At 23.4% G+C, this 15,124-nt stretch overlaps 2 protein-coding genes across 2 annotated transcripts in view; one reads left to right on the top strand and one right to left on the bottom strand.

Moving 5' to 3' along the window:
• LOC113554092 (heparan sulfate 2-O-sulfotransferase pipe) overlaps nt 1-2,630 on the bottom strand; it is a 29,121-nt gene extending 26,491 nt beyond the window's left edge. Inside the window, exons 1-2 of the mRNA XM_026957786.1 lie at nt 2,356-2,630; nt 486-607 (exon numbers count right to left, since the gene is read on the bottom strand). Coding sequence (XP_026813587.1) covers nt 486-607; nt 2,356-2,456 — 223 coding nt within the window. The 5' untranslated portion in view covers nt 2,457-2,630. The remainder of the gene's footprint in view (nt 1-485; nt 608-2,355) is intronic.
• Nucleotides 2,631-8,216: 5,586 nt separating this feature from the next.
• Nucleotides 8,217-14,935, top strand: LOC113548963. The gene is made up of 18 exons (XM_026950079.1): nt 8,217-8,568; nt 8,842-8,927; nt 9,032-9,202; nt 9,311-9,524; nt 9,578-9,677; nt 9,794-9,944; nt 10,158-10,306; nt 10,374-10,773; nt 11,511-11,672; nt 11,770-11,976; nt 12,331-12,483; nt 12,545-12,733; nt 12,832-12,955; nt 13,028-13,140; nt 13,204-13,362; nt 14,085-14,296; nt 14,510-14,631; nt 14,803-14,935. The coding sequence occupies exons 1-17, from the start codon at nt 8,484-8,486 to the stop codon at nt 14,619-14,621; spliced, it is 2,787 nt and encodes a 928-aa protein (XP_026805880.1). The 5' UTR covers nt 8,217-8,483; the 3' UTR covers nt 14,622-14,631; nt 14,803-14,935.
• Nucleotides 14,936-15,124: the final 189 nt, after the last annotated feature.

The following is a 15,124-nucleotide window of genomic DNA, read 5'->3' as shown; positions in this document are numbered from 1 at the left end:
AAATTTAATAATAATAATAAATTTAAAGTTTCTTTACCATTATCTAGGGCACTTCATAAGCGTTTTATTATATTTTAATTTTAAAGCGAGTTATAAGTTTCTTAAGATGTATAAATAATTTACAATTTTAAAATACTCATAACTAGATTTAAAATTAAAATATAATAAAACGCTTATGAGATGCCCTAGATAATGTTTTTAACTTTAAATTTTATATGAGGTCCTCATAAGATCTTATTAGATCCTCTTAAGTTTAAAAGTGATTTTAGAAAAATAAATAGGTATGTTATTATACTATACATTTTAACTATAACTATTTATATCAATGATTAATAATTAACTGAAATATTAATTAAATATAAAAAATATTGTTGTAACAACTGTTATCGATCATTGAATTATTATTATTGTATATGATTTTACATTGTTAAACAATAAATAGGTACCTATTAGGTTTATTTATTTTTACATAAACTGAAATTTACCTGAAGTTGATGCAGAATTTGTAATAGATTGTAATGACCTAAGTCGAGTGTGCAGATCCCTGGTGTGTAAGAATAAAAATAAAGTTGACGAAATTGCCATAAGCGCAACAAGTTCGCTAGTTCTGAAAACAAAAAAAATATGGTTTTATTATATACTTTATTGTGTTGTTTACAAACTCAAAACTCATAATTAAAATATTATAAAGTCACACAAAACAAAAAAAAAATCACCGAACCCAGCATGCAAATGACAGAGCATATTAATAAAATGTTCTTAAGCTTAAAAATTGCTTCACCCCTTTTATAATAAAATCTCAACAGGATATCAATGACCAATACAAATAAATAATAAATAAAACTGGTATATATTTTTTTACGTAACATTTTATTTGAATTAAAAAACATCTTGTGAGCACATATTGTTGCTCAAAATAAACAATACATATTTTATTTACATCATACTTATTTTGTAATAAATAGTAAATTTAACAAGGTAATAACTACATTAATATTTGATATTTTTTTTATATAAAAATTAATTTAAGAATTTTATGAGATTGAAATTTGTAGTATTATAATTTTTAAGTTATAATTAGGTAATCAAAATAATAATAGAATAAAACTTATGGAGCTGAAGTTGTAGAGGTCATCAACCTCTTTAAAAGTTCAACTAAACAATATCCCTTAATATTTAACTATAATTAAAAATATACGATGGAAAATGCATTTCAGATTTGTAGACTTTGGTTTTAAAACAATTTAAGTAATAAAAAAATTCGATTATTTTTTTTTTTAAATAAAAATGATAATCACACTTATTTCTATAAACTGAAACAAATAATTTTTCATGATGATGTATTTAAATCAAAATTTGATTGAATAGTTTTTAATCATTTAACTTTGTCTTCTAAGGATTTAAAATGATAGATTTTGAAAATATGATGATTTGTAAATTATTATAATTAATATTAATCTATTAATAATATATAGCTTGTAAAAATAATACAAGTTTAATTAGTAGGTACTAGATTAAATATTATATTTAATATAGTATATAAATTTAAAAACAAAAAAACTAATCGTTCAAAGTTTGATTTTCATTAAAAAAAAAAACATTGATCACCACAGAATATTCTTTAAATTGTGTAGAAAATCTAAGTACTTATTCTTTGAATACCATTTTAAAGTTACTTTAGGTGAATTAGGTTAAATTTCAATTTATTATAATTTATAACTCATGTATATAACTATAAATACAAATATCGTAGGTATTTAAAACTGGTTTTAAGTCGGTATTATACTATAATATATCAACAAAAATTGAACACTGAATAAAACTACTAGAACATACTTAATAGTTAATATAGATATTAATTGTCTATCATATTATTTTTTTGTACACTTGGCCAGTTAGTTACTATGGATAGTTGAAAATCGACAATTGGATTACAGTTTAAAATTAAATGTTATCATTTAAACTTAACATTATATAACAGTAAATTAATTGTTTATTTATTATTTTTAAAATTATAGTATGATATTATTTATTATGGATTAAAGATTAAACCAATAAGTTCTATTTTATTATTATTTTTAATATTCTTATTTGCTCCTGAAATAATTTCAAGTTTGGATTAAAATTATACAAAAATAAAACCTGTTATTAACAAACTGTAAAAAAAAATTATTTATTTAATTAAAATGGTACTAATGATATAATTTAAATACATTCTTCTTTTTTATAAGCATAATTAATTTTTATAAGTTTATTTTTACGTTTATTAACAACATATAATTAAAAATGTCCTAATGATAGCTTAAAAATTATTTTAATTTTATTAAAAAAAAAAATGATTTAAAAACTAATTACCTTTTTGAAATAAAAATGCGTTTATGTTTAGCAGTTTCTACCGATCTACTGCACGTAGAAAGGATATTGATCCTAGTATATCCCTTGTCCGAACAAGTCATGGTGAAGCCTGATCAGAATTTACATTTAAAATTAAATTATTAAAATACACTAAGCGAAAGAAAATAAATTATGAAAAATACGAAAATCGTATACTTCTTCTATAAATATAAATCTTATACGAGAATAATATAGTATAAAGACCGTTCCGCGTAAACACTGCACTGCCTGTGAAGGTGTCTACAATCCGACTGTTCATAACCAGCATAGCGTGATACTCGTTGGATCTATTAGCTACACTATAGGTACTACTCCATAACAAACTAGTTACTACTTACCATGTATTGTGCGTATGATATAGAGCGAAATTTGTGTCATCAATAAGGACTTTATTATGCAATTATAATTCTCATATAATGTAAATATATATGTGTCTATCTGTAAATCGAATGACTGTTACATTGTTAGGTTATCTTATTACTTTAATTTATACAATCATGCATAAAAAATAACAATAATAATGATGAAAGATAAAAATCATATATAAATAGTTAAAATTAAAAGATTACAAAATTTTTTTTCATTAATTATAACTTAAAACGTTTCAACACACTGGGTGTTATTACAAGTATTTTGACGATTTTCAAAAGTTTAAAATACTGACGAATAAAAATATTTTGCAGAGGGTGATTAAAAAACTATTTTTTTTTTTACCTAAAATGTTTTAAAATTTAAAATTTATATAATTTATTTTTTAGATGCTAAGCAGAGCCAAAAATATATTAATTTACTATATGATGTAAATTTTTATTTTTTGTATCGGTGAAAATGTTTTTTTGCTTTGAACAACATTAGATATTTAAATAACGAATAACAATTTTAGTTATAATGTATAATAATTCAACAACGTGGTTCACAAGGACTTTCAAATGAATTATTTTTGGCAAAAAAATAATTTAATATACTAATATTGAAATAAACTACTTTTTAGTAATATAAGCTGACAGACTTTTTACGCACAACATTTGTTTTCTCATGCAAAGATTTATCATTGTCTCATTGAATTCAAATTAACACTTATATTACAACTTACTTAGTTATCGTAGTTCACTCGACATATTATTATACTACTGAACAGCAGTGCGGTTACTTACTCTCTCACATTTTTAATTAAGAAGTATACCGTGTACATTAAGAATGTTTGGTTAATGAATTTACAAATGTGAAAGACTTGTTTTAAAGAAGCCACTTTAAATGGGTTGAGTAGATTATATTTATATTACATATAATTTTAAGCAAATATTGTAGGTCACGACATCGGACACTGTATTCTTTATAATTAACGTTTTAATTTTATTTAATATAATTTAAAAACGTATAATGATGAACAATGGACATTGTATAATTAATTATTAATTATTATAATATAACCTAATAAATAATAATACATGTAGATGAAAAAAGTCTCAATTCCTTATAATTAATATTTTTGAAATTACGATTTACAACAATATAATTAAAAACGTTATTTTTTGTTTAAATAAACAATTTTGTAAAAATTTGAACCTCAAATGCTTATTAAAAATATTTTGCCAATATATTTTCAAAAAGTGCATTTAAATAATTATATGAGAACAACTTATGAGGAGCCTGTTATTAAATGCTCATGCTTCTTAGTTCTTGACCAACATAATAATTATTATCAACATCTACAAAACAAAAAAAAAATGTAATGACTATAAACACAAGTAGCTTGCATTATTAGTTCAAATGTTTTGATATTTTCATCAAGAATAGAACATTATAATTTAATTTGTAGTGAAATTTTTCAAGTTTCTATGGTTAGTATTTTTTAATTAACTTAGAATGTCTATAAATAGCATAAAAAGAGCTAAAATATTTTGAAAATCATATCATATTATCATGTATTCATGTTCAAAAAAATTTCCATGTTAATAATCAGTAAAATTCAAATCTACATTTTTTGCCACAAGTCATACCTATCTCATTCGTATATAAATGACAACAAAAACAAAGTCAGTTATCAAAAAATAATTTTATTTAAAAATACCCGGCTTCTATTTTTTTTCTGATTATTTTAAAAGATATCATCTAGATCCAATTTTTTATTAGGAACCACTCTCAAATCTCAATGTATGTTTACTGTCTCAAAATGTGATCGCAATCGCAATCATGAAAATATCCCGTTAATGAATCGCTGCGCTCAGAATCTAAAAATAAGTTTGTTTAGTTAGATTCAGATTTCATGCCCAGAAATCTTTCAGAACACCTTAAATAGATTTTACAGATTAACTACTATAAATTATATATAACAATATAACTATATATTACCAAGCTAAAACTATATCAGTTGTATAGTCGTATAGATACTTAATTATATCTTATAATTTATATGATTTTTGTAATAATTTTAATATATATTGTACAATTTAACCAAATGTATATTATAATTATTATATTATTATTATTGTATGTGTATTATAATCACAATAACATACATTTTTAAAACACAATAAATAATATTATTATGTTACCTTATACAGAATATTGAAATAAATTTAATGTCTGTTAATACAACACAGGAGTGATAAAGTGATTGTATATGATGCGCCGTAAAAAAATTATGATTTTTATATCAATCTGTCGTATAACCCACCGTTTCTCAACCGGGGGACCGCGTAGGTCAAAAATAATAAAACACTGGTTTACAAAATGAACTTTTTCATTCAAAATTTGGCTTTCCCAACGATATGATCAAATTTATATTTACTTTAGATGAGGAGGGTGGTCACGAAGCAGTGGTGGCGCCAGGATTTTTTTCTAGAGAGGCCAAAAATTATATGGTAAGGCCACAAAAAATTAAAACTGAGTATATTATTATGCCTAAGGTTGGATCAGTGGTAGGGTCACTGGTAGGACCAGTCATTTTCAAGTAAGGTGTTGCAATCTCGTCCTAATCCGCCGTTGTTATTTTTTGTTCACTCTAGGCTCGGTTGATCACTTTATCCGTAGATATGTTGATACTTTACATATGTTGATTAATGATTATATAACCAACATTTTGGTAATAGAGCAACTGCAAAATTATTCGAACCTTAATGAGTAGGATGTTTAGTCAGGATTGTGTTAGGACGCTGTAATTATTTGATGCTTATTGCTTAGTGCCCACTTAATCGTGTGCGTGCAATAAGTGATAGTCATTAGTAGTCAGTAATCTTTTTTTTGTATTTTACATAATTAATATACAATCTGTAAGCTAATTTTATAATAAGAATAAGTGCTATACAATAATATAAGCACTTGACACAAATTACTTGAGAAAAATAGTAGCCCAGTGGTTCCATTTTATAACTGATTTAATTTGTTATCAATGTATTATATTATAATATATATGTATTTTTTTCTTTATTTTATTTTAAACATAATTTAGAGTTTAGGTCACGACACTACCTTCTTTTAAGTCTCCTTTGGAATTTCCATGTGCGTCTGATTCAAGTGTTTAAATTAGAGAATCTGAGTGATATTTTAGTCGTAAACAAAACGTGTACCTATTTAATATAAATAAGAATATTTCTAAGATAGATTTGATGTGTAGGTCGGAGTGAAGTATTTAGTTCAACACGTAGAAAGGGGCCTTAGTTATCATGTACAAGGTGATCGATTAGAATTTATGTATTTTATTTAAATTTGTTAATTTCACCGTACCCATCATAATAGTTGATACTTAATTAAATTCAAATTAGTCTACCATCCTAGCACCAGTCATTAGTTTACTAGACTTAGTAATAGTCTATCATAAAACGTATGTACATTTTTCGCGTTAGTTTATCGTGCTGTTCGGTCGTAGTCTACTTATAGTCTTATAGACTATAGGAATGTATCTCATTCGCCGCCATAGTCAACAATAAAAAAGTTGTACACATTATTATAGTACATTACGCATTTACTGACGTATGCCAATTATTGGCGGAAATCGGGGGGGAGGCTTGAGGGGGCTTAGCCCCCTCAAACATTCTTGCAAACATAAAAATTTTTTAGTTTCATCTTCATAAATTATATTCTTAAAAAACAAGAAATATACACATAATAATTTTATATTATAAATTTGTTTATATAATATTTTACATAATATTTTATACGAAAATTAAAATTATAAATTAGAACACTGTCCTATAGTGATTTGTTTTATCGTCTGTCGAATAAAATAAAACATATAAAATTATATTAATTTGGAAATACAATATACTGAGTGATTCTTTTATTATAAAACACTCTTTATTTCAAAAAGTATTCATGTTTTTGAAAACTTTTTTTTACATAGTTTCAAGTTGTTAAAAAAACAACATTTTTATTAAAAATTTTGTTTTTAAATATTTTTTATCCTTATATTTATTTAAGTTGTTTACTTTTTTGAATGACAACCATAGAGTTTTAATTTCATAATCCAAAGCAGAATAATTTTCTGAGTATTTTGATATATAAAAATCGAATTTAGGGCGAGTAGACAAGTTTAGACAAGCAGTGTAGTGGACAAACATTTTGCAGGGTAACCCCTGTGCCACTTCACTCTGCGAATCTAAACTTTAAATACTTACAACTGATAAACTACTCGCCCTAAATTTATACCTAATCGATATAAAAAAATAATATTTTACATCTGTTCTCTGTAGCATAGTGTTTTATTTATCTGATATTTTGGTTTACCTTTTCTTACCACTTTACCAGTATAATATTTTCCATTGACAATAGACTATAGTTGATTATTTAAAAATAGATATCTTTTGATTTCTATATTGTACATCACTGCAGTCTGTAGCAAAATGTTTGTGTACTTACTATTTTTTACTATTTTAGTAAAAGTACAGAAGTTGAATATACAACTTACTACCTACTTAGTACCTTATTACACTACCATATTAAACATTACACTACGTATATTATACATTTATACTAGTTGGTAGTTACTAGTATCCTTAGTTTTAGTACGTACCTATTTATTATTAACTGTGGTTGAGATGAAACTTATATTTTGGTATTATCTAAATGAAAACAAGCGGCTTACTTAACTACATACTCGTAAGTAGTATAGGTACTAAGAATTAACTTTAATTTGTCATATAATTTATAATATTTATACAATGTCCCGTGAGCATTTACCTATTGTGATATCTCCTGAAATTTTAGTGATATAAATTTTTTATGGGACTCACGGAGACAACTGGACAAGGACAAAAAGTGTTTCATATTTAAATTAAATTTAAATGTTTTGGTAAAAAAGTTAAAAAAATAATTGTTTAATTAGTTATTTTCAAAAAAATCGAAAACAGCCATATTGTAGAAATTATTTTTCTAAAAATGTTGGCGTTTCAACATTTTGTTTTCATTAATTTCATGATTTTCAATATTTTTTCTTGTTATCAAACATGTAGCCCGCGGACGCGTGTCTATAAATAGGTAACTATAACTTCAGGAAATATCACTATGGGTAAATCCTTACGGGACATTGTATACCTACTAAAATAGCCAATAAGTATCTCGTATCTATACACACTTTCTTGATTTTCTGAGTACTTCAGCTGGAGGTAGACAAGAGAAAATAGAACTAGGACTTTAATAATTTAATTAGTAATTACTTTGAAAATCACAAATTGTGGTGGCGGTACTGAGCGTCGAATCTGACCATAAACAGTTGGTAACTTACATACCTTCTGTTTACTAATATAGTAGTAGGTGGGTATGTCTATATTATGTATAAATAAATGTCTTCAGTTTAATATTAATTTTCGTCTTCACAATGTTGTCTGACAGTCATTAAACTTATTTGGCCATTTTGACTCGTTTTAACGTTTTACATTAATTATATTTCCTCTACTAGTGACCAGTGTCATAATTTTTAAAATGTATAAGATTCGCATGGCATTTGCATGGACTATTGATTTATAAAGCAACCCTTTAATCGTTTTGTTAAAATTTTGTTAACAATTTTATATATTCTATTATTATTTTATCCTAAAAAACTTTAGTATTTAGTAGGTATTCTATAAAATTAATTGATTCTAATAATTGCTATGGGTTTTGAACGTGATGAAACTAATTGTTCTTCGAGTGACAACAGTGTTATGCTTTCGTCCAATTTGACATTGTCTTCTAGTTGTAAGTTTATACCTACAATTTATTTATCTATTTTAATTGTAATTTAGGTATAAGTATTGCTTTATTTATACACTAAATACAAAAATTATTCTCATTCTGAAAACAATCTATAGGTACCTATACAATAAATATACTTTTATTGTTTTTCAAAAATACAATTTTATAACATTAACTTAATTAACTTAATAAGTACCTACTGGCTACTTAAGTACTTTTAATTTCAATTATTCATAATATATATAATTAAATAATTAATGCACAATTGATTTGCAGTGACATCGATAATTACAAGAGATTCAATTGAAATAAGTTATTTTACTGTAATAGATCCTACCATTACTAGCACTACAGAAATAGAAGTAAGTTTACTTTTTAAAGATGTTTAGAAATAATTTGCTGTATATCTATTTTTTTATAACATAAAACATTTTGTTGTACACTTCCTTTATTTTTTATTTTAAAGGAAATAGTGAATATTTGGGTGAGCAAATTTAAAGAAAATCCTAGAAGTGGTACAATTAAGTTATTTGCTGTTATAATTAATTGTTTTGATCTTGATGTTTGTGAAGATGCATTCAATAACTTTAATTCTGTTTTGATCTTTGCAAGAATTAATAAATGTTTTGAAACATTGGTATGATATTTAATATTTTTAGTTAATAACTATTGCTTATTGTTATTATTTATTCATTCCTAAGTAGGTAAAAGTAAAATTCTATACTATGCTGATTAATCTTTTTAGGCAAAAAGTGGTTCATTGATTTCTCCTGAAAAAGTTAAAAAATCAATAGATGTTCAAAAATCATTGGAACTTTTTACTGCAATTTTTCATTATCATAGTAACTTATTTTTTGAAAATGATGCAAATAAAAGTTATTTCATATTCCTGAGGGATATTCTTACTAAAATATCACAATCTGATTTTATTGGACCTAGACTTTTAGCTACAAGTTTTGGTAAATCTAAATACATTAATGAATATATTTTATTTAAATATTTTTTTATTTAGGTTTAAAAATAGTAACTGGTTTAGTACAGTCCAATAGTGTAGAACTTGTAAAGAATGATCTCGATATATTATTTACAGAATTTTTAATAAAACGATGGAAGTAAGTTAACTACGATTAGTAGGGTATACATAGTTTTGTATAAATATGTTTATTTTTATATAGTTGAAATAATTATCTATTTATTATGAAATATTAATTTGATTTTTAATTTTCAGAGATACTATTAGTATTATACGAGAAAAAGTTTTACTAGAATTAACATTTTGGATTAATATTGATTCTATTTATTTTATTAATGATTTTTGGATGTATATCTATTGGGCATTAGGAGATCAAAGCATAAGTGTACAAACTATAGCTCTTAAAGTAAATATATTTTCTTTTATCTGATAGTTATACATTTGTATTATTATATTTTAATTCTTTAAATAATTAGTATTTGTATTATAATGGTTAATATCTTATCAAACCTGACTATTTAAAATTGAAATTTTTATTTTTGAACCTTTTAATTGGATACACATTTGTATTGAAGGGAAAAGAATAGCTTAGTTAGTAATATTTCCTAATTATTTTCAGATTTCTAATGACATATTAAATATGTATAGTGATATTCCAAAAGTGAAGATGTTGATAAAAAAAATAGTTTCTGTTTTAGCTAATTTACTTTTATCAAATAATGATGGAGTGGTAATTTCAGCATTAAATTTATATTCCATATTGCCAAGGTTTTTATTCTTAAAATAAAATAATATTTTAAAGATAATTATTTATATTTTCTTTAACTAATTTTAGTATTGATGAAGAAGATCACATGAATAAAGTTGATTCAATAGCATTAGAATTAATTTTTTCTGAAAAATCCAAAATTGCCCGAATTGCAGCAAAACATTTTATGAAACAAATGGTCAATTCTCAATCAAATGTATTTGATCAATTAAAAGTTCTATTAGTTATTTTAGAAGGTGTTCCATTACCGATTAAAGTTATTGCAACCTCCTTTTTTGTTGACGCTGTTTATGATTTATGCCCTGTATTGACTGACTTTAAATTGATATCTCAATTATTAACCTTCAACGATCTCGAAGATACAGAAAAACACAATTTTTTAATTTTATTTATGTATGTTGTTAAATGGTTAATTACTGGTGTTAAACCAGAACAGAAAATTGCTTTTATGGGAGACCAAAATGATGTGAGTACCTACTGATGTTTAATTTTCCATTTATATAGGATGTAATAAGTAATAACCATAGGTTACAGTTAATGAATTTGATGATTTATTAAGAAAATACATCTTTAAATTTTATTTTATATTCAAATATATTTCATAGTCGCTCCCTAGTTTTTATTTAAGTGTAAATGATTATAAATGTATTATAATGTATTTATTACAGCATTTGTTTAGTTTTTAATTGTTTAATTCTTACCTATTATAAAACAAGTAGATAGTACTAAAAAAAATGTTCTAATAATAAACAAAAAAAAATATTAACTTGTAAACATTTATTTAATTATTAATATTTAACTTTATAATTTTTTTGGATTATATATATTAAAAATTAAACCATATTTATTATACTTTACTATACATATTATGTTAGCTGTTATTTGATTTGGTTAGTTTTATTAATATCTCTCAATATTATTATTTCTGTAATTCTGTTTCATTAATTGGACTGTAGAAAATTATAGAACTTAAAATATTTATTTAAATTTTGCCTGATGCTTGAGATATTGACTATATGTAAAATCTATGGTTACATTTTATTGTCTTATGAACTAGGTCCAATTTTGGTTTAAATCAACAACCATTTATGTCTAGTTCACATTTTGTCTCGTGTAATTAGAATGATAATTGTTTGATTTATAAGTATATAAGTTATGTATAAATATTCATGATAATAATACGTATGTATAATTTTATTTTAGACTATTCAGTTGCATATTAATACAATTAAAAAGATAGAGTATACTACTTATATGGTGATGTATTTATTAAATCAATTTGAAGAATGTAATACACCTATACATGCGTTTTCACTATGGATTTTACTTCATTTTATCGATTTTAAATTACTCAAAGATAATAAGGTACCTGTTATATTGTTAAATACATATATTTATTTATTAACTTGCTAACTATATATAAAAATAATAATTGTATTATTTGCTTTAAATTTTAATATAGATAATATCCGATATATTATATCAAGGATCTTTATTTTATCACACTTGGAATTCCCCTACTATTTTAGAAATGATTTCAAAATGTATTAATATTATGACATCAAATCTAGAAGGTTCAGATCAAAGCTTGTGTTTGAAATGTGTTAAAGATATAGCACAAGTGAATATTAATATTTTAAAAGCTGAAATTGAAAATCCTACTAAAAATGTAATCATATAAAATGTTGAAAAAAATATAATATAACTTTCATAAATATGTATACTTATCATACTGTATTCGAGTTCAGAAGACAAATCTGTGATCGGCTTTTGCACAGATACATGGGTTAACTATCCAACAAGTATACACATGGTTGACTTAAAGGAAGTAAGAGGTGATAAATAGGTGTTGTTTACTAACACTCAACAAAAACTCGTCGCCACTAGAGTTGTCTTCTTAACTTAGACAGAGTAGATCTATAAGATAAAAAATTTTAAAGCTTCTACAATAAACAAAAAATTAAAATTAAATCTTTAATTAATTAGTATGTTTTAAATTATAATTATTGATTTGTTATTTTAGACATCAAACATATTGAGTCAAAAAAATGCGTTGATTAAAATATGGTCTCTATCAAAATATAACTTGATACCTGAAGACTTGGAACCATTAAAATATTTATCTTATTATGTAACCAATCTAAACAATAACTCTCCAACCAATTTAATTGCTTCTGTATGATATTTAAAATAATCACATATAATTTCTATTTTAAAATTACATAAATTATTTTTAGGAATTTGCTTTAAGTGCTTTCATGGAAGTATTCAGACAAACAATTTTAAAAGTACCAACAAAATCAAAAAATTACTTTTGTATTGTACGGTCTGAAAATATTGTGGAAAATACATATGATAATTTTTTAAATGCCATGTTAACTACATCAAGTAAATATGACCCTCAAATGATAAACATCTGTGAGACTGTAAGATATTTTTTTATATATAAATGTATTTTATGTCAACATAGCTTTTAGTCTTCTCTCTTTAATAATGGATTAGATTTTTTTTTTATTACTTACAGGCATTTTTAATTGTTAATGACTTATTACGAATTAGATTTAACTTAGATGAAACAAATTATATACTTGATGATGACCAAAATCTAAAACTAAATGAGTTTATTTTTTCTTTATGCAATAACTGTGGTATGTATTACTTGATAAAAAGAAACAGGTTTTAAAATCTATTGAATGATTGATTTTTTAAATCAATTTTAGAATACAATGACGATTTAAATACTCTAAGACTCGTAGAAGTATTTATACAACTTATACAAGATGGTTTTATCGAAATGAATCATTTAATTACGCTATTACAATTTGTAAAAAAGGTATTTACTTTTTAATATTAAAATCTAAATTAATTTATATAACTGGAACATTATGTATTAAAGGAATTGATTGAACATGCACTTAAACCAGTTTTTAACTTCTTCTGCAAAAAAGAAACAGGGGATCAATTAAGTGATGTAATTAATTTATACTTGGTGTACATGTATGAAAATATTATTTCTCAGAATTCAGGTTTCAAAAATTATACATTAAAAGATTTAGTAAGTGCTTTTATTTGTTATATTTAAGTAGGTATGTATTTTCTTATATTTTGTAAAAAACTATTAAAAAAAATAATATATAATATATATTTCATCTAAATAGAATATTTTTTCTTATCGCTTGTATTAATTAATAACTTTAAATGTAAATTTTTTGGTGCTAATCATTAAACAATATGTTATACAATCTGTATTTTATATGTATACACTTTTTATTACCATATATCAAGGGTGGCAAATTTTTCTAACTGACATGCCAAAAATTACATGATTTTTTTTTTGTTTCTTGCTTACCATTTAATTATAAAAATATTATGTAAGTATATAAATAAGAAAAAATGTGTTAATTTAAATGTATTTTGTTAGATGTGATTTTTTTTTTTTTTTTTGTACAATTGAAGCAGATAATGAAAAAGTATATTTATATTGTGGTCTCATTATTTATTATTAAAAATAAAATATAAAATTATAAAATAAATAGTATATAATATTTTTATATTTTACATTCCATTTAAGGCACGCTTGCCACTAATTTGCCATCCCAGTCATATATGTATAAACAGTAAATAAACATATAATTTAACATTTTAAGCAAAAACCACCTTATACATATATTCTTTGTACAAATATTATAATAATTAAATTATGTGCTTATTATAGGTATTGTTTTAAGTAACTTCAATTTTTAATTTTAATATATTATTTATTATTTTTATTTTTAGACTAATGTGGCTACTATAATTACACGCATCTTATGTCAATGTATGGATCAAATAGGAAAACGATTAGTATCAACAAATATTCATCGACATGGTATCCAATATGCAATGAATGATTCATTAAGTAATCCTTACAGTGAATATCCATTTAAACAATTTTTTTGGATTCTTATATCTATGTGTGATACCTTAATCCCATATGATGCTCAACGTTTGTAAGTAAAATATTAATTTATCTTGTATTCATAGTAATGTGTTATGAATGTATATTCTAAATATAAATCATTCTTAATGACAAATAAGGTCCTGGCCAAAAATTTGCAATTTATTATAATGTTTAATAGTTGTATTTAATTAATTATATTTCTATAAAAAAATACACATTTTCTCAGCAATTTACTTAAATGATTTATTTTATTTTTATTTAGAGCTAATGATTTTATTAGTAAACCTGCTACACAAGAATTAATTAATGCTGACAATGAATATGTACTTGGATATTTGTATAAATTATTAGAATTATATGATACTCAAGAATGATAATTTGTTGGTAAGATTTTTAAGTATAGTTTGAATGTTTTTAGTAGAGACAGTAGAGTATTATAAGTTGTTGCTAATATATTGTAAGATTATAATTTATAATAATATGTAAAATAAATAAAAAGTAATGTGTATGTTTTGCAATGAAGTAAAATTTTAATTATTTTTATCTTCTTTTCAGAATATTTGAAACAATAAAATTTCTAGCACCAGACATCAACTATGTCAACAAATATTAGAAATATGGAACTATATTTAATTTTAATGAATTAAAAAGTATCTTTTTAAATATTATAAGTAATGTTTAATGATCAAAAAATTTAAGTATACATTTTGTCTGTTCAATATTAATTGATATTAATATTAAATATAATATAATATAACTATTTAATATTAATTTATTAATTTTAGTTAGGTATCAAAACTAATTAAATGTATGTTTTAATTTATTACTTATTAGATAACAATTTTTATGGACCTTTTTTTTCCAAAACCTATAAAAT

This window comes from Rhopalosiphum maidis, chromosome 4 (assembly GCF_003676215.2).
Source record: "Rhopalosiphum maidis isolate BTI-1 chromosome 4, ASM367621v3, whole genome shotgun sequence".
Taxonomy (NCBI): domain Eukaryota; kingdom Metazoa; phylum Arthropoda; class Insecta; order Hemiptera; family Aphididae; genus Rhopalosiphum; species Rhopalosiphum maidis.
Note: the sequence above shows the minus strand (reverse complement) of the source record. Positions and strands in the feature narration are given on the sequence as shown.

Bases quoted from the DNA above. Each gene is read 5' to 3' on its own strand.
- LOC113548963 (XM_026950079.1), top strand. From the start codon at position 8,484: ATGGGTTTTGAACGTGATGAAACTAATTGTTCTTCGAGTGACAACAGT. The intron at 10,774-11,510 runs GTGAGTACCTAC...ATTTTATTTTAG, and splicing joins TTATGGGAGACCAAAATGAT to ACTATTCAGTTGCATATTAA. The intron at 11,977-12,330 runs GTAATCATATAA...TTGTTATTTTAG, and splicing joins TTGAAAATCCTACTAAAAAT to ACATCAAACATATTGAGTCA.